Source organism: Physeter macrocephalus, chromosome 6 (genome assembly GCF_002837175.3).
Source record: "Physeter macrocephalus isolate SW-GA chromosome 6, ASM283717v5, whole genome shotgun sequence".
Classification (NCBI taxonomy): Eukaryota; Metazoa; Chordata; class Mammalia; order Artiodactyla; family Physeteridae; genus Physeter; species Physeter macrocephalus.
In genome coordinates, this window is record NC_041219.1 from 68865750 (window position 1) to 68891910 (window position 26161).

At 36.1% G+C, this 26161-nt stretch overlaps 1 protein-coding gene across 4 annotated transcripts in view; it reads right to left on the minus strand.

The window, feature by feature from the left end:
- Positions 1 to 26161, minus strand: part of SLCO1A2 (solute carrier organic anion transporter family member 1A2) — a 101128-nt gene that overhangs the window by 19082 nt on the left and 55885 nt on the right. For 3 of the 4 annotated variants that reach the window (XM_007127992.3, XM_007127993.1, XM_055085155.1), the window contains 9 exons: positions 23749 to 23890; positions 21632 to 21764; positions 17542 to 17648; positions 14653 to 14799; positions 11134 to 11232; positions 10353 to 10571; positions 7803 to 7967; positions 6250 to 6445; positions 1604 to 1769 (listed from right to left, as the gene is read on the minus strand). In XM_007127992.3, the coding sequence (XP_007128054.1) occupies positions 1604 to 1769; positions 6250 to 6445; positions 7803 to 7967; positions 10353 to 10571; positions 11134 to 11232; positions 14653 to 14799; positions 17542 to 17648; positions 21632 to 21764; positions 23749 to 23890 (1374 nt within the window). Of the gene's footprint in view, positions 1 to 1603; positions 1770 to 6249; positions 6446 to 7802; positions 7968 to 10352; positions 10572 to 11133; positions 11233 to 14652; positions 14800 to 17541; positions 17649 to 21631; positions 21765 to 23748; positions 23891 to 26161 lie in introns of those variants that run through there. The other variant, XM_055085156.1, reaches the window with a different exon arrangement.

Sequence of the window (26161 nt, forward strand, 5' to 3'; positions counted from 1 at the left end):
CTTAAAAGCTTTAGCACAGCAAAGGAAACCATAAACAAGACGAAAAGACAACCCTCAGAATGGGAGAAAATATTTGCAAATGAAGCAACTGAAAAACGATTAAGCTCCAAAATTTACAAGCAGCCCATGCAACTAAATATCAAAAAAACAAACAACCCAATCCAAAAATGGGCAGAAGACCTAAATAGACATTTCTCCAAAGAAGATATACAGAATGCCACAAACACATGAAAGAATGCTCAACATCACTAAACATTAGAGAAATGCAAATCAAAACTACATTGAGGTATCACCTCACACCAGTCAGAATGGCCATCTTCAAAAAATCTACAAACAATAAATGCTGGAGCGGGCGTGGAGGAAAGGGAGCCCTCTTGCACTGTTGGTGGGAAAGTAAATTGATACAGCCACTATGGAGTACAGTATGGAGGTTCCTTAAAAGACTAAAAATACAACTACCATACAACCCAACAATCCCACTACTGGGCATATACCCTGAGAAACCATAATTCAAAAAGAGTCATGTACCAAAATGTTCATTGCAGCTCTATTTACAATAGCCATGATATGGAAGCAACCTAAGTGTCCATCAACAAAACAAATACTGTATGCTAACACATATATATGGAATCTAAGGGGAAAAAATGTCATGAAGAACCTAGGGGTAAGACAGGAATAAAGACACAGACCTACTAGAGAGTGGACTTGAGGATATAGGGAGGGGGAAGGGTAAGCTGTGAGAAAGAGAGAGTGGCATGGACAGATATACACTACCAAATGTAAAATAGATAGCTAGTGAGAAGCAGCCGCATAGCACAGGGAGATCAGCTTGGTGCTTTGTGACCACCTAGAGGGCTGGGATAGGGAGGGTGGGAGGGAGGGAGACTCAAGAGGGAAGAAGTATGGGGACATATGTATATGTATAACTGATTCACTTTGTTATAAAGCAGAAACTAACACACCATTGTAAAGCAATTATACTCCAATAAAGTTGTTTTAAATAAATGAATAAATAACCATTATAAACGTTAGAATTTTGTATACGTTTTGACCCAGCAATAAAAAAAAAAATCAAAATTTGTATTTTATTTTGATCACCAACCAACATTATAAGTGACATTTTTTAGGCAAGAAAACATGCCCAATTCTATCTGCTTAAAAAGCTTCATGGTGTAAAAATACAGAAAGTACATATGTACATATACACAGGAAAAAAGAAAAAAAACCCAGCAAAGAGATTGACTAGATAATTGAGAGCAAAACTGCCTACTTTATCTCAGTCTAGAGTATTTTTTTCAGTCTAGAGTATTTTTTTCAGTCTAGAGTATTTTTAAATGAAATTAAGTAATAATGTCAACTGTTATGAAATTAAAGATCAGAGCTCAGACATGCAGAAGATTTCAAATAAGATCTAGGAAGTAAAAGATAAATTAAGTGAGCACATAGAAGGTAACTTATTTTTTCCACAAAAAATTTTTAATTTGGTTTTGAGGAAAGACTTTAATTTTACTTTTGTCAAATATGGACCCACTTCATAGTTGGAATGTGCCAATGCAGTGCATAAAACAAAAGTTCTGTATAAAAGGCCAATAAGATGTGTTACCATGTTTATTCCTGTTCCAGAGGATGTCTCACAACCTGCAAGACAAGCTGACATGTATGACAAACCATCGTTTCCACATACAGGGTCCCATATTTTAGTTGGACAGTTACAATCCATGTTGCAGTCAGCAAGGATGACATTTCCCACATGTAAATCTTGTTGCACTCTGAAATGATTTAAAATAATGCCATGGATATTGAAAGAATATTAGAGCATTTTCTTTTTCTTTTCAGCTCAATTCCCAATTATATTTCTTCTACTCCCCAAAATAGAAGCAGAAATCTTCCAACTGTCAATGTATGGCTTGGATACTATAAGTCTGCAAGAAAATACACCTTACTTTGGTGACAACAGCCAGTTTTTCAATTATTTCTTTCAGGTAAACAAAAGCCAATAAACAAGCATTAACTGAACACCTACTACACAGAAAGTATTTTTCCAGGTATTAATTAGAACTCAAAAATGAAGATGAACAAATCCCAGTGTTGGTCCACGTGGTGGAAAATAACAAGAGAGATCATATTTTATAAAAACAATCTCAAGCGCTCAAAATCTGTAAGAACAAAGTCTGTAAGTGCAATTTATAATGTATATAGTATATTTAGCTCCAGAAATAAAACTACTTGAGTGAACAAATATATTCTTCTAGTATAAAAAGTGTTCAGTGATCATCAAGAAGACCAATTAGCAACTATCCATAAACAAGACACCACTGTGAAAATCCCAGAACACAGTTGTGAGGCTGAAGCACCTCCTGAGCCACAGAGACTGAAAAGGATGACCTTAGAAGGATAACAGGAGCAGTAACACTCTGAGCAGATTGCCCCTCCCTCAGGCTAGCACAACACCACATCAAGACAGCCCCCCTAAGCCTATGGTTTCTCCAGTGGGAAAAGAAAGCCCAGTGTCCCCAGATTGTGGAATGCTTTCCAGGAGGCCCACTCAGATCTTTCCACAAGGGGATCACTGGGAGAATATGTGGGGTTTGACCACTGGAGAAGGAGAGGTGGGGGGGAAGGACTTACAGCAACCAGCAGTCAGATCTTGGTAAACTGCATTCCTGCTTGCAGCAGTGCCCAAGCAGGGATCCCAGCTAGTGCCTCTGCCCATCTGCAGAGCTTAGTGGTGACCCCATCTGGCCAGAGAGCTCGGTTGGCAGTTCTGCCTGGTTTGGGTTCCCAGTCAACAGGCCACCCTGGCCATGGAGCTCCACCCAACTGCTAAGTATAGCCTCCAGTCCTACCCATCCAGAAAACCTGGCCAGAGAGCCTAGGCAGCCACAGAACCCATCCTACAGCCACAAAGACCCTGAATAGTCAAAGGAATCTTGAGAAAGAAGAATAAAGTGTAAATATCATACTTCCTGGTTTCAAACCATATTACAAAGCTATTGTAATTAAAAGAGTATGGTATTGGCATAAAAACAGTCACATAGATCAATGGAACAGAATAGAAAGCCCAGAAAAAAACCTATGCATGTATGACAATTAATTTACAACAAAGGAGCCAGGAATATATATGATAGGGTTGGGAAAGTCTCTTCATAAATGGTGGCGGGAAAACCAGACAGCCACATGCAGAAGAATGAAACTGGATCCTTATCTTACACCATACACAAAAATCAACTCAAGTTGATTAAGATTTAAATTTAAGACCAGAAACCATGAAACTCCTAGAAGAAAACATAAAGGCTAAGTTCCTTAACTCCAGTATTGGCAATGAGTTTTTTGGATTTGACAACAAAAGCACAAGTAACAAAAGGAAAAATAAATGAGTGGGATGATGTCAAACTGAAAAGCTGCTGCACAGAAAGTGAAACCATCAACGAAATGAAAAGGCAACCTATGAAATGGGGGAAAATAGTTGCAAATCATATATCTGATAAGAGGTTAATTTCCAAAATATTAAGAACTCATACAACTCAATAACAAAAACCAAATGATCTAATTTAGAAATGGGCAGAAGACCTGAATAGACATTTTTTCCAAAGAAGACATACAAACAGCCAAACAGGTAAATGAAAAGATGCTCAACATCACTAATTATCAGGGAAATGCAGATCAAAACCACAATGAGATATCACCTCACACCTATTAGGATGTTTAAGGGGATGTCTATTATCAAAAGGAAAGAGATAACAAATGCTGGCAAGAATGTAGAGAAAAGGGAAACCTTGTGCACTTTTGGTGGGAATGTAAATTGATAGAGCCACTGTGGAAAACAGTAATGGAGTGTCCTCAAGAAATTATAAACAGAACTACCATATGGTCCAGCAATTCCACTTCTGGGTATTTATCCAAAGGAATGAAAATAGACGATTGAAGAGATATCTCTATTCCTGTGTTCATTGAAGCATTCATTATTCACAATAATAACCAAGACATGGAAATAACCTATGTGTGCATTGACAGATGAATGGATAAAGAAAATGTGGTATATGTATACACACACACACACACAAAATGGAATATCACCCACCGTAGAAAAGAAGGAAATTCTGCCATTTGTGACAATATGGATGAGCCTTGAGGGCTTTATGCAAAGTGAAGTAAGTCAGAAAGAGAAAGAAAAATGCTATATGATCTCAGTAATTTGTGGAATCTAAAAAAACTGAACTCACGGAAACAGTAGATTGGTGGATGCTGGGAGGTAGGAAAAGGAATGGGGAAAGATGGTCAAAGGGACAAGCTTGCAGAGACGAGGTGAATAATTTCTGGGGATACGATGTACATCCTAGTGACTATGGTTAACAATACTGTATGTTTTAAAGTTCCCAAGAGAGTAGATCTTAAAAGTTACCACACACACACACACAAAATTGTAAATATGTGAGGTGATGGATGTGTTAACTAACCTTATTGTGATAATCATTTTGCAATATATAATGTATCAAATCATCAGATTATACACCTTAAACCTACGTGATGTTTTTTGTCGACTATATCTCAGTAAAACCAGGGGAAAAAAGTTTTTTTAAAAGGGCCTAGGGCTTCCCTGGTGGCGCAGTGGTTGAGAGTCCGCCTGCCGATGCAGGGGACGCAGGTTCGTGCCCCGGTCCGGGAAGATCCCATGTGCCGCGGAGCGGCTGGGCCCGTGAGCCATGGCCGCTGAGCCTGCGCGTTCGGAGCCTGTGCTCCGCAACGGGAGAGGCCACAGAGGCCACATCGGTGAGAGGCCCGCGTACCGCAAAAAAAAAAAAAAAAAAAAGGGCCTAACACAGAGAAAGACAAATATTATATGATATCACTTAGGTGTAATCTAAACAAAATGATACAAATGAACTTATTTACAAAACAGAAACAGACTCACAGACGTAGAAAACAAATTTATGGTTACCAAAGTGGAAAGAAGGGAGGGATAAATTAGGAGTTTGAGATGAACAGATATACACTATAAAAAATAAATAGAATTATATAAAAAATAAATAGTTTATATAAAATAAACAACAAGAACTACTGTATAGCACAGGGAACTATATTCAATATCTTGTAATAACCTATAATGGAAAAGAATCTGAAAAAGAATATATATATATTTATATATATGTGTGTGTGTAACTGAATCACTTTGCTGTACACCTGAAACTAACACATTGTAAATCAACTATACTTCAATTTAAAAACAGATCTAAAGGTCTAACAAGATTGCTTTTCTTATGTTCAATGTAATATGATGAAAAGAACGCTAGCATGGGAGTCTAGAAACTGAATTAAAGTCCTGACTCATGACTAGATTATGCCTTTTTACATATTTGCTCTGGGAATCAGGATAATTGGAGATGGAGATAATTTTTAAGATTTTACCAATTTTAAATTCTATTTTTATATATTGATGGAGTTGAAGAGGTTTTCCATGACCTCCCTTTGTCACTTAATCTCTCTGAATCTCAATTCTTCATCTGTCAAATGGAAATAACAGCTATCTTAAATGGAATTTGCAAGACTCAAATAAGATACTATATAAAATTACTTTTATGATTACGTATTTAATATTATTCCAATTGTATAGTCCTTGGTAATTTTAAAGGGACCATTTTAGGATGCTCTTCATTTCAACTAATCACTCCATTATCTAGATATGTCCTACAAATGACTTTTAAAAATTCATATCACTATGCAAAACCTTCCTGTGAACCCAGGTAACCCTCAAAATGCAAATCTAAAACCATTCAACAATATAGATATACCTATACAAATAAAATAAATAAATTTATATAAGCATCGATATATCATGTATTAGGATTCAGTTACGTTAAATTTAAGCCCATCGTGGAACCATATAGAGGTGATTGAGACTGTATAGTCAACTCTTAATTTTACCTATTTATGGTTGTATAAAATGTATGAATAACACATCCTAATACAACCTAAAGCCATAACTAGTTTCTGTGATATTCCTTTTACTATCTACTAGGACATCACAAAGACACACACACACACACACACACACACACACATACACACACACATGCAATCATAAGCTCACTAACTCTGTGATATATTCCCAACCTCTTTAATAAGATAGAGAAAGACCACAAATTCCTGCCATTAACTCCAATGAGCAAATAATCTGGTCATGAGTAATCACTGTAGAAAATATGTTATTAACTTTTGAAAGAGTATGACATTCATTAGAAAACAACATACCCTTCATAAGAGGTGGTCATGCCAGCAACTGAAGAATTATCACAGATCATGAGAAAACACAAAAAATAGAGAAGATACTCAGTTAAAGATAACCAACATCCTATGTGGGCAGCTTGTATGACAGTAATCTTGAACTTCTTCATAATTAAACCACCAACTATATATCCAATGCATATTGGAGGTAAGTTATAAATACCTATAAATGCAAATAAAAGATTATGTACAAAGTGACTTAGCAAAGGAAAAAATATGATAACACATTTATCTAATATGTCTCACATAAAAAACCATTTAGGTCCAACTCATAGTGAAGAAGGCTAATTTAAATTTATCCCCACTTAGTTATGTATTACATACAGAGAGATTTTAAAATGCCCCACAACATCGAAATATATTTTGGAAGACTGTTATCATTGTCATTCATTTAATTAATAGCAGTAAGTTGTAAATTTCTTGCATGCAGGGATCACGGTCTATATCTCTTTTCTTAGGATCTAGGTAGAAGTGACGAGTCAAAGTCGACCAGTCATTTATTGCTTTCCATTCTTTCAGGTGGGATTATATATATAATGATTTGTATATAACATACACAGTATTATATAATCATACATAGAATGATTTGTATGATTCTGCAGCTTTTTATTCCCACTCTGATTGTTAAGAATTTGACTCAGCTCAAGGTATTTTAGAGGTACTTTGCTGAGCCTGTGATTGTCAAGTGTCTTTACATTTCATGTCTTGCTGCTACTGTCTAGCACTCTCCCTCCCCCAATCCTCCCCCCAAAAAAGGAAAAAGAAAGGGAAAAAACAGCCCTAGGTTTCATCCTTACAGTGCCAGGGTCTGTTCACTGAATCACACTCTTGGGAGAGCTTGTTTAATATCCATTCTCAAGTCCCATTCCAGAGAGTCTAATTTAGTATATTTGAGATGGGTCCCAGGTATCTGAACTTTTAACAAACTCTCTAGGTGATGTGGGTACATGTAATCTGGAAATTCTCTTTTCAAAACAGTAAAAAAGATCCCAGGAGAAACTCAGGGTGGAGTAGAACCACCGAGGTTAGTGTGGTTGCAGGAAAATCAGAATGTATGGGCTGCAGAGACATCTCAAAACACCAGGGGAGCCAGGGAACTAAGTTAGAAACCACGGAATTCATGAATTGGAGCCAAAAAAGTAAAACCTGGATGTGAAACAAAATTCCTGATGAGTTAACTCTGTCTTCCTTTTTACATAAATGAATTACCAATCTGAAAATTGTATCTAACTTGTACATTCCCTAAACTTTCCACAAATATTTCAAATTTGCATTCTGACTACAAAAAGAGCCAAAGAAAGAAGAAAAGCAGGATTTTCTGTCTTCTTCCCTTCCTTACCCTCTCTTGATTTCCCTGGAGAGCAGACAGGGGTGGGGGGGGGGCGTGGGGAGGGGAGATTACCAGAGGCAAAAATATCCTAACAGATTTCAATTGAGGAGTTTCCTAGACCCATCATCACGCTGTTCACCATTTCATGGGAAAAAAGGTGGGCTACAATTGCAGAGAAGAACAAACATACCAATGAGAAAGATTGCATCTGAAGCTGATTTTCCATAGTGCTGTTCCAGATATTTAGGCATGAAGGAGATCATATTGACAAATGCATTGAATTGCAGCACACTTACTAGTATGAAAAGCATGTAAACTGGGTTGCACAAAAGACTTTTCATGAATGGTAAAAAATCTGAAAGGAAAGGATGACAACAGTGTCATACAAACTTGGCTTTGCATTTTATGATTGACTTTTTCTGAAACATCAACCTCCCCTCTAAAGTATGTTTTTCTGTTTTATAATGCACATGTGTTTCTTGATTCTTTTTGCCCCTTGAAAGCTAAAGTTGTATCATTGTTTTGGTAGCTTCTGCAAGACAGTGAGGCAGCTGAGTGGGAAGGGATCAGAACACAGTCGTTTTGCCTTCACTAAGTTACTAACATGTCTTAAGGAAAAAGTATAACTATTACATGACAAAAATATTGTCCGAGTTCACACCATTTCTTTCTTATCCTTCTCTTTTACTTGTACTAATATCCTCTCTTCTCTAGAGATCATCTAGAATGAAAGATGCTTGTTCTCCTGTTCTGTCCTCTAAAGCCAGGAAGGAAATCAATTTGATAAAGAAGTTCACACTCAAATATTGATTAATCATTTCTGAACATTTAAAATGTAGTTAGATGTGGAAATTCATGAAATATAAATTTTCTCAAGTACTAGGCATTTCTTTGCTTCTAACGGTTCACAGTCTTTTAAAATACCAACCCCCAGGTCTCGCTCCCTGAGGTCCTGATTCATTTGCTATATACTAAAGACCATGTAAATGAGTTAACCGAATGTTTTCCTGTTTGTGTGGACAGACAAAGCTCAGAGCCAAATTTGAGGCCAGCTCTAGCAAATGTTCTAGGTCACACTGTCTCCATTTTGGGTCAAAGTCTCACTTATAGTTTCTTTTCACTTTTCCTGTCTTCATGTTCTCTGTCTTGATTGCCTTACTTATTGTGTATTATCCTGGTTTGCTTAATAAACAGCCTAAAATCCAATTGAGCAAAGTATCAAGCAGTAAACAACTTGGAAGAGGAGGAAGCATAGTTTAGTGCAAATAAATGAATTCTAGTTGCAGAATTCATATTTATGCATAAAGTACATGGCAGAGAAGTGACTTGTGTTCACAGCTCTTTGGCGCTTTTGAAGTCACGCATGTTTGTTGACATACTGTCCTAATAGATGTGTCTCAGTAGTTTCAATTTCTTTTCTAGATGTCATATACTAAGTTAAGCCCTTTCCTAGTTTATCTTGCAGACTATAAATGATATTCTGGGTTAAAATTCCCTACCAGTCCATACCGGCCCTTTGACAAGAGTTGTGAATATAATCGTAAGGACTCTGAGAATTTGTAAGATTCTGAATTGGCTCCTAATGATATGAGAAGTATTAAATTATGTTCAATTGTGGTTTAAGTGAATTTGTAACTGCTAAAAATTCTGTGCAAATTGATGTTATAATTTACGGGTGATGGTAGAACTGGCAACATCAACAATAATAATACTAATACTAGTAAGCAATAATAATAGTAATATGTGTCAGAACTCCTTTTCCCTTCACCCAACAACTTTATAATAATAAATAGTATTTTATCCCTATCTTTGAGGTAAGGAAACTAAGCCCCCCACCACCTTCCAAATCGACACTCTTTAAGAATTCCAAGGCCCAGGCCATACCTTATACTAATTAAATCAGACCTCTGGGTAATACTACAAAATTTCCCTGCATCAGTAATTTAAAAAATTCCCTAGGTGATTCCAATATGTGGCCAAGTTTGAGAACGAGTATTCTTGAATACTACACATAGATAACCTTACTTAGTTTCCCATAGACACACCTTCTGTAAATTATGCTCTGAGCTTTTGTTGAGGATCTATACCAAAAATAACCTGTTACGTGAAATATGCTCCTGATTTTGCTGGAAAACAACTATGTGACTCAATATTGCCTGTATTGTACATCATATAATTTTTTTCTTTTTTTTACAACTAGTTACTTGGGCAACAATTTCTCTTTAAGAATTGTTATCCTTTCCACTCTCAAATATAGATAATTATATGACCTGTGATTGAGGTGCCTTTTTTCTTTTCTGCCTTAACTTCCAAGAAGCTCACAGCTCAGCTAATACTTTTGGTTTCAGACCTATATGGTACTTATTTGGATTAGCGTATATTTTTTCCTCCTTTTGTTCTTGGTTTGAGTTTCTTTTTTAATTAGACCTATGCTCTCTGTAAAATAGATTTTTTAAGGCAGGTGGGACCTAATTTATGTAATTATGTATTTATTTATTGAGTACCCAGATTGACATAAAATTTCATATAAATGCTGATCTAAGTCAGGTTCTAAACTATATCATTCACTCCCATGTGATAGCGTGGGAAAACATTATTGTAGTAGCACAGCTAGACATTATTGATTGCTGTCAGTGACCAATTGTTTTAACTCAGCCTAGCATATTGTAATAGACTAAGATACAGACACAACTATAGAAAATAAAAAGTAAATTATAAAATCTAAAATGGTTATATTTGCCTTTAGTGATTCCAACCCTTTTCTTCCTGACTTCGCTTTGTTTCTCTTCTTTGTCTTTTTTAACAGTCTCCGCAATATCCTCTAGTCCTTCCTTTGGAAGCGTTTTGGGCAAAACGAAAAAAGGAATTGAAGTAAGCACATTCACTCCTGCACAAACCAAAAAGCCAAACCACCATGCACCAACCCAACGAGTATCAGTGGGAGTTATGGTCAGATCATCTGTAAAGAGATACACACATTTTTTATTAGCTTGAGTCACTATTTCCTTTATGAACTATAGAAAATTATTACAATTGTCAGGTTCTATCCAAGTACAGAATTTGCATATAATTCAGACATTGATAAAACTTGTCTGACAATATGTGGTGTTACAATACAGTCTAGCAATAAGCTAGTTTGACTATCTGTCCTATCATGTAAGGAATTTATAAATAGGTACATATTAAAGAGTGACAGGTTCTATTTCGTCATCCTCAAATGATTGCTTGACTTAAAAAAAATTCAAACCTATGTGCTTAAATCTTTTGAAAACAAGAAATATGATTAGTGCAGTAGAAGAGCCCTGGATTTTGAGTCAGAAGATCAGCACTGTATTTTGCTCTCCTGCTCACTGGTTTGAAATATTGAAAATTATTTAAACTCCTCAACTTCAATTTGGTCACCTGGAAAGTGGAGATTCTATCTAACTGAGGGTCAGGTAAAGCAACAATTAAATGTGATAACATACCTGATGATGCTTTGTGTACTCTAGACACTGTATAAATAGATTTTATGGAGTTACCTGTGTTCACCGATCCAGTGTCAACATAAACATTTGCACAGAATGACGCTAACGAAAGTCCAATCAAAGGACCAATGATGGCTCCTGTTTCTATAAACCCTAAAAATAAAGGAAAATATAAAGTTATACACCCACATAAAGAGTTCTAATCCCATGAAGAGTCTGAAGATTGAATTGTTTTTACCTTAGATATTTTTGCCTTATGTGTTCAATCTGTAGGAAAATTAAACTTGGTGTACGTATAAGTAACAAGGATGTTTGTTTAAATGTTGAAACAGGAGCCGCCTAATTTGAAGCCACTTTCTCTAAGCGTCCAAATTCTCTTTCACACTCGGTTACAGGTAAAGATCTGCAGTTAGAAGCGACTGGCTGCAGCAGGGTGACCATATTGTGTGCAAACGCCCTTCTCCAAGATGAAAATATTCCTTTTCTCTTATGAAAGACTAACTTACTTAAAATTGTCTGTGTGAAAAAAAAAATTGTCAGTGTGTATGTATGACTTCATTCCTTAATAATAATTTTGAAATAAAACTAAGGAAATGGGAATCTTTAAATTCTGTGACAGCATATCTCCACAATCTCAACTTGACCTGATAAATTGCTAAGACAAAGATATTAGTGGGACTGTCCCTATTATGATTCAAAGCCATTTTCTCTTGTGGTATTAGAGACTGGTTAAAGTGATGGCCTTTTTCGGTGAGTTTTGTTGTGTCTTGTGAGTAAACTACTACTGTGTCCGATATTGGAATAGAATTATCACTACTGTATCATGGGTGGATATTTTGATTCTATGGTTCCATCAGTATTACAGCTGGAATCTTACTATTGAGAAAGTCACAGTATAGAGCAAAATTCTTTTGTTGCCTTCCACAGTCACATTTTTGGAGGATTTTTAAAGAAATACTATGTTATGATAAATATCTTGTGGCATATTCCTCAGGAAAGCTTCACTTCCAAATCTACCACTTGAAACTTCCTTTGGCTCTGTCCTCATTTTTACTGATACTTCTCTTCCCCCTTACCGTCATGTCCTTTCTTACCCTCCACATTCTTATCTTCCATTTCCATCAGTCTCCTCCATCCTCACTTGACTTTTTACTCTTCTGGACAGTTATCATCAGCTATCTCATGATTTGTCTACTATTCTGAGTCTATGCTGAGCCCTCCCTGCTTACTGAAAATCCAGGCTTGAGCTTCTTCAACTTTCTTCCTCTTTACTTCAAAATATGTCTTCACGGATTGCCTCTGCCTTCTCCATGGTTTATGGGCTAGTCCACCTTGTACACACCTGATTTCTTGACATTAACCCTTTCAAAACTTTTTTTTAATTTCATTGAAGTATAGTTGATTTACAATGTTGTGTTAATTTTTCTTTACAGCAAAGTGTCATATATATATATATATATATATATATATTCTTTTCCATGATGGTTTGTCACAGGATATTGAATATGGTTCCCTGTGCTACACAGTAGCACCTTGTTGTTTATCCATTCTGTATATAATAGTTTGCCTCTGCTCATTTCAAACTCCCAATCCATCCCTCCCCTACACCTCCTCCCCCTTGGCAACCACAAGTCTGTTCTCTATGTCTGTGAGACACTAACCCTTTCTATTTTCTCTGAGGTCTTGCTCAACCAAACACTCCCTCTTGTGTATTTGTTCAGTCTCCCCTACATCCAGTGATTGGTACAATTTCTCAAATTCACCCTGATTTCTTTCCTGTCATTATACTCTGCCTCTGCTTTACTCAAATTCTTTCACATTCTACTCAAAATACTCGCAGGTAGCCTCAGTGATCTCTTGGCCACTTACCAGTGAGTGGTCTTCATCTTCTTAATTGGTCAACTTTCTTTGGACATTTTCCTCTGAAGACTTACAAAACTATACATTCATTTATTGTCTTAGTCTTGTCCCTTATGACTACCCCTTCTTTGAGTTTTCTTCCTCTTACTCTATTCACTTAAGTAGAAGCACTCCCTAGTAATTTATCCTAGGGCTCCTCACTATGTAGGATCTGACCTCCTATGGCAACCTAATTTCTCCCTCTTGATTTTATTTTTTGTCTCTGTTTAGATGATTCTTAAATTTTATGTCTAGCTTTTATGTTCTCTCCTAAACTCCAGAGCCATACATGGAACTGTTTTTTTGATGTATAGCTAATTGACGTATAATTATTTAATTATACATGGATTATTAATTATTAATAATTACTGCAATTTTCAAATTTAATTATACACGTATTTATCAGATTTTATTGATTTATAATTATGTAGTTATTTACATACTAAACTTTGTATGGACAATATCTTATTCATCTTAATACATGTAGAGATTATCCATTGTTTCTATGTTATACACCCTAATATTTGTTGAAAAAAGAAATACATATTTTAACAAGGTGTTTGTTAATTTATTGCAGGTGAGCATTCTGTAATCTTTCAATATAAGTATGTGAATGGATTTCAAATACTGAATAGAAAAACACTGCAAAAGATTATTGCAAAATCAGTGAGTCATCAAAATCACCCAAAGTTGCTTGGGATAATCGTTCCTAAATATTTTAATCTCCTCATTACATGTAGCTCTGTTACTATCTTCTCTCACCCACTTTGACTTTTCTGGTTTTAAAAAGATATTTCTACTTTAACAGAAAAATGTTCCTGTACTCAAAGTTACGATTTTATAACCAACAACAGATGGAGTAACTAAGGAATATAAGCAAGTTATGCATAATAAGTTAAGAATATTCAGGAGATTGTAAGACAACATACAAGGTGGATCTTAAGTTGCCTATTGTGGGAGATACTGGTAGATTTTAGAAAATGAATTTTCAGGAAACATAACCAAAATTATGAAGACAGATATTTGTGAAAAATATGAAACAGCCTGGCTATTATAAAGAAATTGTGATAAAGATAAACTATTTAGGAAACTAAATAGATAAACTGAGTGCAGAGCTAGTAGTAAGTGGAGAGCTCATATTTAATAGATAAAGAGTCAGTATGTTTCATCAACATGAAAGAGAAGACATTTAAAATAGTGAAGAAAAATTATACTGCAAGAATTTTTATAAGAAATTGATTATAAATACTACAGATAAAATGACCAATATAGAAATTATATAACATATACATGAAGTGATGAAGACCTGACCAAAAATAGAAGTAATGAAAATAGTGAGAAAGGTTTTGAATATGAGACATTTTGGAGAAAACATTGCTAAATCTGTTAACAGATTGGGTATAGAGTGGTGCCCAGCAAATGGAGGAGTCAAATAGAACTCCAGGGGCACTAGATTAATGGCATTTTCAATAGTAAAAAGCAGATTTAGCAAAGTGGCTTATTTGGAGTTAGCCCATAATTGCTCCATTCAACAAACTTTAAATGATGGCCAGTTGTGCCAAAGCACTCTGTTCATCCTTCTGGAAATCACTAAGCATCCAAATAAATGACTAATATCCATGCTCAAGGAGCTTACTGTCCTGAAAAGAGGCTAAGGCAGATTTTCCAACTCACCAATATATAAAGGAGAGTTTTCAGATTTGGCAAAATCCTCTATGTAGGAAATACCCAAAGGCATGATGGGAGTTTCACCAATTCCACGTATAATATTTCCAACTAGTACATACACCCACATTAATGATTTAACTTCCTTCACACATTCTGCATTAAAAGAAAAAAAAGACATTACATTAGTGTTTTGGTAGTGAAATATTAGCAATACTTAATTCTAAGTTTTTGGTAGGTAAGCGTTTCACAGTTCTTATGTGACCATGGCACCTTGCCAACAATTTACTATGCCAACAGTGACTCACTGGGCCATCCCTCTTGCACTCTCTGACAGAGTACTTATGTATGGCCAACAATAAGTGGTACGCTGGAGCCAGTTCCTACTGGCTGGGGAGAGATGAGTGTATACATCTCTTCCCAATTCAGTATTTAGTGATAACATGCTGGTAGTTTGATGAGAGTATTTACACCACAGAAATTGACAAACACTAAAAATCAAGGCTTTTTTTTTTCCCTCCAGAGAGTTAGTTTACCAGCAACTACTAAACTTAGTTAGCTGTTCTCAGTGCTACCCAATATATATACTAACTTTAGGGAGAGGAAAAAACACAAATATCTCTCCCTAGCATTGAGACTATATTTATAAGATTTATGTAAGAGGCTCACTGAGTTTTGAATTCTCTACAGTTCTAATTACTTTATAGAAATGAAAAATATTTAACTGAGTAGTAATCACATTTTCTCTATAGAGCCCACTGTATACTGTGATCACCAAATAACTTCTTTTTAAATTGAAGTACAGTGACTTACAATACTATATTAGTTTCAGGTGTACAACATAGTAATTGGATATTTTTATAGATTATACTCCATATAAAGTTATTATAAAACATTGGCAACATTCTCTGTGTTGTACATTACATCCTTTTATTTATTTTATACCTAGTAGTTTGTACCTCTTAATCCCCTCCTCCTGTTTCCCCCCGCTCCTCCCACCCTTCTCCCCACTGGTAATCACTAGTTTGTTCTCTGCACGTATGAGTCTGTTTCTGTTCTCTTATATTTATTCATTTGTTTCATTTTTTAGATTCAGCATATAAGTCAAAACATACAGTATTTCTCTTTTTCTCACTTATTTCACTAAACATAATACCCTCCAGGTCCATCCATGTTGTTGCAAATGGCAAAATTTCATTCTTTTCTGCGGCTGAGTAATATATTCCACTGTGTATGTATTCACCACGTCTTCTTTATCCATTCATCTGTTGATGCACATTTAGGCTGCTTCCATATCTTGGCTATTGTAGATAATGCTACTATGAACATTGGGGTGCATGTATCTTTTTGAATTAGTGTTTTTGTTTTTTTCAGATATATATATATATATATATATATATATATATATATATATCCAGGAGTAGAATTGCTAGATCCTATGGTAGTTCTATTTTTAATCTTTTGAGGAGCCTCCATACTGTTTTTCATAGTGGCTGCACCAATTTAGATTCCCATCAGCAGCGTACAAGTGTTCCCTTTTCTCCACATCCTCACCAATATTTGTTATTTGTTACCTTTTTAAGGACAGCCATTGTGGCCGGTGTAAGATAATATCTCATTGTGGTTTTTGATTTGCATTTTCCCGATGATTAGTAAACTGTGCCACCCACAGATGTGAGGGTCCTGAACACAGCTGAGTCTCAAAATTTCTTGTGAGGCTATGTCTCAGTCATTCCCAGTCCAGAAAATCATAGTCTGCGTTGCTGGGTATTCATATTTTTATCTATGATGAGCACAATGTTTATGTCTATAGATCATAGGCAAACTCCAGTTTCCTCTAGGGCAAAACTGAAAATATCAGGTGATTAAGGAATCAACACACTTCCCTGGAGATACACCCAACTGGGAAGGTTTTGTTTATCTACTACAATGCACATTAGGAAAAATAGGAAACAGGACCTGAGTCATTCTTTGGCAAAAGCCAACTCAAGGAGAGAACGCGGGCTATTGCTGATGTCACTGTTTTCTTTTGTTTCCCCAGGGGGTTCCTTTGATTTAGAATTTCTGAGACAGTTATTCTTATACTCATTTGAACTATTTTAATTCCCCCTTATTCCATGCTGGCAGTGAAATTCCCAGCCTAAGGAACCACCGTAATTTCCACTAATATGAATCCAGCCTGAAAATGTGCCCATCACAGGAAAAGAAGTTCTGGTCTGAGGTAAATTAACAGGGTCACCTATAGACTAAGTATCACCAGATTATACAGGTCCTTTAGCACATGAAGGGGCAGAGGCAGGTATGTTGGTGCCTGGGACTGCAAGAACCTGGAAGAAACACCATTATTGTACACTATCATGCTGGATTAGGAAGTAGTCTCTGGTAAAGAGGGACAACTGGGCAAAAAAGACAAGTTCCTAGTTCAGTGGAAAGAGACTAGAGTATTCAGAACTATAGCATACTTGCCTGCTTTCTCTGCTCTAGAATATCAATAATATAACACAAATCTTTTGAACTTTGTTTCTACCTCTGTTTCCTATTTAGATAATTGTATAGACCAAATCATCAGTATAAACCCATCCTTCTAAGATGTTTTCCTCTAAAGAATTAATTTTACAGTGGCCCTTGGGTGGATGTCTTTGACTGATTTTTAAATAACCATTTTAAAGAACAGACAAGGCAGTCTTAATAGGTATATTCAAATATAAGAGGCATAACATTTTCTATTATTAGCCATTCCTATTCTCCTCCATGATCCCCTCTAAAATCCTTTAGAGGGGAAAAAATAGCTTTTTGTTCCTCTACCTTACTTAACCAAACCCAATAACTCATTCAAAGACCCTCCACAGAAAGTGTTCAGTTACAAATTAACTAAAGTAATAAAATAAAGCAGACAACCTGATGGATCTTCTGTTGGTTTGAAAATCTGGGTTCCGTTGTCCATACACAAGAAACTGTTTGAGGACAAATTACCAGAAACTGAAACTGTAGATTCATATTCATATCTGTATGAACACAGGGAAAACACATTTGTGTTAAGGAGCCAATGAGGACAATGTGAGCATTGTGAAGATTCTCCTGCTTCACTTAAGATACAGCATCCAAACCCAGGAAAGCAGATTTCTTTTCATCTTTGCCACCCAATCATCATAGATTGATATCATCAAAAAGAACTTGCCACTCACGAAAATGTGCAATTCATTGACAGCCAGCTTTCAATTATCTGCATATGTATGGTCTATCCTTTAGATTACCTAACATCAATGCTTTGTGGTTTTTAGGTGATCATTTCCTGGAAATAATTACTGTGGATAAGGAACAAAAAGGAAGAAAAATAATAGACTCTACGAAGTATAATAAAGAAGATAAAGCTTTGGGAGGAAAAACAACACCACAAACAAGTTTCCAACTTTGAATTCTCTGAGGTTTGCTCGTAGACAATATACCCCACTTTCTGAGAATTCAAACAATAATCCCTTCATGCATTCATCAATCCCCAAGAAAAACAAAATATTTGCCCATCATAATGAGAGACCTTTGGAGATTCAAACACTGTGACAGTGCAATGTAATGAGTTTTTCTCTTCTCATAAGAACAAAAGGGTTAATACACTGTGACCATATTATCTTAGGCAAATTACCACAGGATCCCATGCCTTTTCTCAGAAAGTAAATTATAAGCTGCAATAATGGAAGAAAATATGTCCAGCTAAGTCTCTCTTTGCTAGAAATTATGCTGGACTGGTTTCTATATTTCTAGTAGATAAGAGAAATCCAAAAACAAAACAAAACAAAACAAAACACACACACACACACACACACACACACACACACACACACACAAAAACAACCTTGCCCTTCTGAGTTCCAAATGAGCTAAAGAGTGCTATACTTGTATGTCACTGATAGTTCTGATTTCTATGCTATAGAATATAATAAAAAGGGTCAAAATGCCTTCCCCTTTGAACAATTGTCCAGTCATGGTCACAGAGTGGCTGTGAACTGTGGACAAAGACTTCTGTCTCCATACCCATGATCCCATGAGACTTGCCAGCTTCAGACAAAAAAAATAACACCTTTGGCAGAGAGTGGAAAGAAATGAAAATAATAGCTGCATATTACTTGATGTTGTCTTGGACAGGATAGGAACTAAAAGGACAGTAAAAACTCTTTGCCTGAAAACTTCTGATCCCTTCAGAAATACCTGAGAAGATAACATATCATTTTCATTTAACTTATCCACTAAAACCCAATAACTCATTCAAAGTTCATTCATCCCCAGAACTTCAGCACAATGACAGTTGATGGATTATAAAATAGTAAAGGAAAAGGCATAATGCCACAAGGATAAAGAAAATGGAAGATTTGACAAGGAGAAAGAGATTTTGAAAATTCGACAAGAAGATAAAGATTTTGAAAATGGGGAAGCAGATGAGTGGTCACTGAACTAGAAAATATGAGAAACACAAGCCTAAGTAAGTGCCTGCAGGGGAGAAACCAAACATGTGCCACATATCCCTGGAAAGTTTCAGGCAGGAGACAAGATACTTCTAAGGGCGGGAGTGGGTATGATCCAAAACATCAGAGGATTGGTTTAAAGTGTGTATACGGAGCAGTTAAACCCTTATTATAGACACCCCCCACCATCCCAACGAACATGGCCTTAGACTGCAGGAGTCAAAACAAGCACATTGAGGATAGGAGGCCATACTAAAACCTGGGGATGTTAAGTAAAAGAAAAATCTACATACTGATAAAAGAGACTCCCACTCCCACCTGGCTGGTAGCCAAGCTGTCATGTCTCAGGCAACAGGTTGGAGAATCCCTGCCTGAGTTAACTGACAGGTTATGGACGTTCTGAGCCATCTCTAAAACATCCAGTCCCTGTGCTGGGAAGAAGTCCTCCAACAACCAAGTCCTACACATGTACCACAGAACTTCTGGTTAGCTTGTTGTTGCTATTCCTCTCTCTCAAATATGAAGAGCTAACCAAGGACCACCAGATATATGAAGGAAGCCTACAACATAAAGACAAAACAAATTAAAAACTGTACACCTGAAATGTAGATGGAAAAGACATTGCATTCTTAAAATAAGAGTAAGATGTTCCCTAAAAAGATACATTCAAAGAACAAGAGTCCTTAAAACTTAAGAATATGACAGCAAAAGTTAGAAATCCATTCAAAGGTTTGGAAGATAAAGAAATCTCCCCCAGGGACTTTCCTAGCAGTCCAGTGGTTAAGACTTCGCCGTCCAATGCACGGGTTGCGGGTTCGATCCCTGGTTGGGGAGCTAAGATCCCACATGCCTCGCAGCCAAAAAAAACAGAAGACTAAAAAAGAAGCAATAATGTAACAAATTCAATAAAAGACTTTAAAAATGGTCCACATCAAAAAAAAATCTTTAGAAATCTCCCCTAACAAGAAGGCAAAGAGATAGAAAATTGGAGAGAAAGATGAGAAAAGATGAGAAAACTGTAAGCTAAACTCAGGATGTAACAATATTCAAGAACAAGTAGAAGTTCTAGAAAGAGAAAGTAGTTGGGTGGATGAAGGGAGGATATTATCAAAGAAACAATACAAGTAACTTTTACAAATGTCCAGATTGAAGGCACCTAGCACGATAAAGGAAAATCATTTATACCAACATGATTATCATGAATTCAAATTCTGGAGTTTAAAGGAAAATCCCAACAGCTCCTAGAGAAAAGAAACTGGTCACAGGGGTTAGAATGGTATAGGATTCTCAAGAGTAACACTGGAAAGTAGAAAGTATTGGGAATGATGTCTTCAAAATCCCTAGGGAAAAAACTTCAAACCAGAATTTTATACCAGCCAAACTGTCACCAGGTATGGGAGTAGAATCGGAATATTTCCTGATGTTTAAGTTCTTAAAATTATTACTTTCCTTGCACACTTTCTCAGAAACCTATTAGCTGACATTTTCCACAAAAAGAGTAAGAATGGAAAGGAAAGGAGAAGATATTACTACCTAGGAAGTAAGTAACTGAATGGAAGAAAAAGGCAGAGCAAATTCCCAAGGAGAATTGTGAGTGAAAATTTCAAAGCAGCAGCCATGCAACAGGCCTGGAGAGTTCCCAGTTCAGATTGCAGATGGAAAATTAATGATGACAGGAGAGGTATCTCAAAGACAAAAATGAAACCCTCTGCTATGTATGAATATATTGAGAAGACATTGTCCTACCGGTAAAGAATTTGGTGATGATTAGTGAGAAAAAGAAAATGAATCAAATATAAAATGAGGCAATTATTAAATCCAGGGAAAATAAAAAGTGATATAAGAAAGGGAAAATAACAGCATGGTTCAGCTGAAATATGAAAAATATTTACATAGTCACACACATGAAATAGTATGATTTTATAGTAGGAAGTCAATATGTATATTACATAACACTAAAGTATCAAAAACTAAAAGGATAAACATTTGCTTAGAAATATGGAAGCAAATAGAAGAAGAAAGAGCTAAAAGAGTCGGGAGTAGTTGCCTCTGGAGAGGAGTAATATGAGCAATGTTGAAGGGGTGGGGGGACAATGCCTTTTTCAATATAATTTTACTTTTCACAATTTTGCACACATATTACTTTGATAAAAATTTAAAATGAAAATCAACCTTCAGACTGGTCTATCCTTTGGTGACCCATAATTAAACAGAAACTCAACTGTAATTAGAAGTGTCTAAATAGTCCCTAGAAAGGAGTAATCCCAAATCTTGCCAGGTCCTAAGAATCTTTTCATCAGACTCAACTCCATAAAAGAGTTGTCCCAAATCTCTATTTCATAAATTGACGTGTAAGTGGAAGCCAGGCAGCCAAGAGCACAAAACAGGCGGGTGGAACGGAATCTGAACCTTGCAGTTTCTATTACAGTGCTCTGTGTCTTTAGGAGCATTGTTCCTAGAAAGAAATCCAAGCTTATTTCCTGGAGCTGGAAGTTGCACCTAAAAAAATCATCAGAGACTGCAGTACTTACCGGTCCATGAGGAAATGAGGTAGTGATTGTAAGAAACACCCAAGGCCCATAACCACACATCCGACACCAATCATTATAGGTCTATGCAGTTTAGTTCCAAAATAACTCACAAATATAATCAATAAAAGATTTCCTAGAAAAAATTGATGTGAAAAATGAATATTTCAATTAGTATGAACAAAGTCTAAATTAACAGCCTCACCCAATCATTGACTATCCAGCATTTATTGTATAATAAATATCTGAAATACTGGGATTGGTGCTAGGGATGCATGAAATAATAAATGAATAGGACACAACCCCTGCCCTGAGGGAGAGCTCTGTTTCACAATGTCTTTTAACAGAGGTTCTTCACCTGCTGTCTATAAACCCCAAAGGAGTCCATGGATAGAAATCAGGTGCTCCATGAACTTGAGTGAGAAAAAAAATTGCATCTTTATTTTCAGTAACTTAATATTAGTATTTCCTTTGACTGTGAAAGTAGACACAAACTACATTAGTATTAACAGTATGTATGATTTTGTCAACAATTATCACCAACAGAAGTTACAGGTATTTGTACATTACAGTTGTTGCAGATACTTCAAAATATTATTGACACCGATGATTTCTTCAAACTTAGTGTAGATATTGTTATTTAATGTGATGGTAAGAAGTACAAGTATTATTATATAAGCTGCTTTTAATATTTTGATAATTTTATTTCAGTATAATTGACTTCCTTTGTACCCTTATGGTTTTTATTTTACGCAATTACATTATTCTGAGATTATATGGCATCAGATTGCCAAAGAGGTCCTTGACACAGAAATGTTAATAACCTCTGCCAATCTCTAAGTGACGCTCCATTACCTAGAGGATAAAAGGTAAGCTCCATAGCACACACACACAAAGCTCTCCAATAGTCCATTTCTCACCCCTGCCCATTTCTCCAGACTTATATTCTAGGAATTGCCACCTGAAGTGTGGCCAGTCCATAACACTGGGCTGAATGTTGCTCCCTACACAAGCTACCATGCTGTTTCAATATTACGCTTCTTCTTCTATTGGAATTCTCTTCACACTTATCTAACCCTGTTTCGTCACCCAGAAAACTTTTACTTTAAGAGCCTATCTTCCTTAAGTGAGGTTGTGTCCCTCCTCTGTGTTCCTATAGGGCATTGCATATACCTATGTCACCAAACTTACTGCATTCAGTTAGATTATTTTGCACCCATGCCCTCCATTAGACTGTGAGCTGAGTTTACACAGGGACGATACAAGGAGTGACTTCTGACTCCATAGCCAGCAAACGGGTGGCGCGGAATGAGGTCTGAGAGAGCTGAACACTAGGAGACAAGATCAAGCATCACCTGTTTCAGTTTTGCCTCTATCCCATCCTAATTTTTCTTCCAGATACTGATTAAAAATATTAAAGGCGACTTTCATCTTGAAGGAAGTAAAAGCCATTACAAAACTGTAAAGGAGTGACATTTGTATTTCTATGCAGGTTTGTTCACAGAAGAAATTTTCCCCTTCCTCATTCTTTCTCTCTGTCCTCACATCTTCCCAGTCGGCCACAAAACCCAGAGCCTAAGAATAGGCTTTATTCTTCCCTAAAGACTGTTTCTGAAATAAATTCAGCGAGATGTGAAAGCCATTTCTTCTTCCCTCTGCACTTAGAAAGGAGAATTACCAAACTCCCAGAAACAACAGGAGAAGAAAAATATTTGCTTTTTTTTTTTTTGAAAACAGACTCCTTTGTTTCCCATGATATCTTCTAAACATGAAAATAAAGCCCTAAGGGTTATCAAATAATAGATTAAATATTAGTACTCTAAACACTCTGCTAATCATGCTAGCTAACCAAAGAACTATTAGAATAAAAAAATTTTAACTATTAGAATAAAAAGTCCCATGATGGGATATGTGACGATGTTTAAGTGTTATTCAGGGATAATATTGAAATGAATTGTTTCTCAACATATTCGAAAGTGAGCTAGGCTATTTCAGTCATTTTAGAAAATACATTCAGTCAGTTAAATGGTGCAAAGCGGAAAATAAGGAGAGTAAAATTCAGACTAGCTCCCTGGATAAAATAATGTGTAAAAAGAAGTAATGGAAAAATAATTCATTACCAATCTCAAAGCTTCCATTAATAAATCCAACTAGCGATGTTGGGATGTTGAATTGTCTCTCTATTTGTGTGAGCATGGAATTCATATAAGATCCGGATAGTGTTTTGGATACATACGCACATGTTATTGCCAACAGAAACATCTAGGGAGAAAAAAAGTGCAAGAAAACATATGAAAAATTTACTTTTAAATTGTACATTTGCCACCCGTTGACAAAATACCTTCTACCAAAAGACTGATTGTCTCCAGCTCAAGTAACTCTTGTATTTGGAAGAAGCTTTTAAAGTGATCTCTTCTTCTGGTCTTCCATACTATGTTCTCTCTTTGAAAATCCAAAGTGGGACTAATTGATTAGTGATATTGAATTGTGTAGGTCATTTGTAACCTCATTATTTTATGGGCATGTCTTATACATACACAGAAGCAAGTAATCATTCTAAATAACATGTAGCAAACGATTTAAATTGATCTTCAGCATTGCAACACTGTCTGTAGTACAAAAGAATACGTGTGTGTTAATTTTTTAAAAGGAGTGTGACGTTACACAAAGACATTATTTCCATAGCAAATTTGCTTAAGTTCTCTCTTGAACAAAGTAATATGCAATTTATACAACATTCTATTGCTACTCATTGCCAGTTAATTTATTTAAAGCAATATTTTAATTATAAACCATACAAAAACGTTTCTAAACTGAACAGGTACTTGCTATGAGAAACAAATATGAATACAGTACAATAAATTTCTGCATATTGAATCACACTTCCTAGGTATTGAGATAATTCCAGACAGCAGTCAGCCTGACACCATCTGTAACAAAAAAATCAAGGACAACTTAACAGACAGAACCATTGTGATCAGCAGAAACTAGTATGGTTTTACTAAAAAGTTAAAATTTTGATAGTTTTATTAAATTGGAAGTGAAAAGATTTAGGTCTTAGTGAGGGATTTGAAAAAGGAGCATTGTATACTGAGTACTCATAAGTTAGGTAGATTAATTACTGCTTCAAAATCAACAAATTATAGATAAATATATTTTTGTCAGCCTGAATGGTAGTCTCCAATCATATGCCATAGGGCTTTTCCATTTCCTGATGACACTTCCATCCTGAGAGACCATTCGATTTACTCTCCAGCCAGTACACTCATATCCATAAAATCCTCACCCCTCCATCTTCCAATTTCTCAATCTTGAACCAACCCCACAATTTATACTGCACTTTGTACACTCCCTTCAAGATTATTCAAGATTATTCTTTTCTTTTTGTCAGTCTCCAACTCAGCCCCGTGCTCTTCTTGACCAGCAAATGATCTCAACAACTTCACTTTCAAATTTACCCCTCCAATTTCCTTCCCATCTTAAAAGGATGTATCCCTCCTCCTGTATAAGAAACTCCCTCCAGCCATGCTCTGGAATCCATTCTATCCATTGCTGAGACCCTGATTCATCAGTTGTTGACCCCCTCCTCTATTTTCATCCTCCTACTCTTTACTGCCTCTCTCCCCACTAACTTATAAATATATCCAAGACATTTCTGTCCTAAAAGTCTTCCCTCATCCCTGATGGTAGCTCCAGCTACCATCAAGCTGTTTGGAAGACTAGTCTAGATTCATTGCCTACACGAAACTTCCATTCACCCTTCAGGCTACTACAGACTAGCCTCTCTTGAAGCTACTCTATAAAAGGTCATAAACAACTTCCTGATTTCCAAATCCAATAGGTACTTCTCAGTCCTCAGCTAACTTGTTATCTCAGAGTCATTTAAGATCATTAATCATTCTTTTCTTCCTGAAATTCCCTCCCCTCCCCCCATGCATACCTATATCTCCACCTATCTCTAGACTCTTTCTATCCAGTCTTCTCTTCTCAGGCTTTTGTCTCATACCCTCCACTTTTTGCTATATAAGCTCTCCCTAGGAAATCTCAGTTATTCCCATGGCTTTAACTACCACCCAGATGCTGAAATCTCTCAAATGTATACACAGTTTATCTTAGACAACTGCGATCATTTTTTAGTCTCCTCTAGTCTTTCCCACCTCCAATCTCCCTTCCACCTCCTGCCATCACTAATTTGGACCTTAATAAATGTTTGTCAAACAAATGAATAAAATGCATATTTAGCATGTGATTCCACTTCTTGAAACTTTTTAGTGGCTTCCCATCAACAAAAATCCCTACTTCTTAGATGGCAAATAAAACCTCGTACGTATATACCTTGTTATGATCTCTTGCTGCTTGTCCCTAAACATAATGTTCTATTTATAGTTCTTTTAATTCACCAGGCCACTTTACATCTCTTTTACAGGTGGTCCTCCACTTGCAATGTTTTTCTTCACCTTGTGCATCTGATAAATATATGCTCAATATTTAAAACTCAACTCTATCATTATTTTTTTTTTTTCTTTTTTTTTT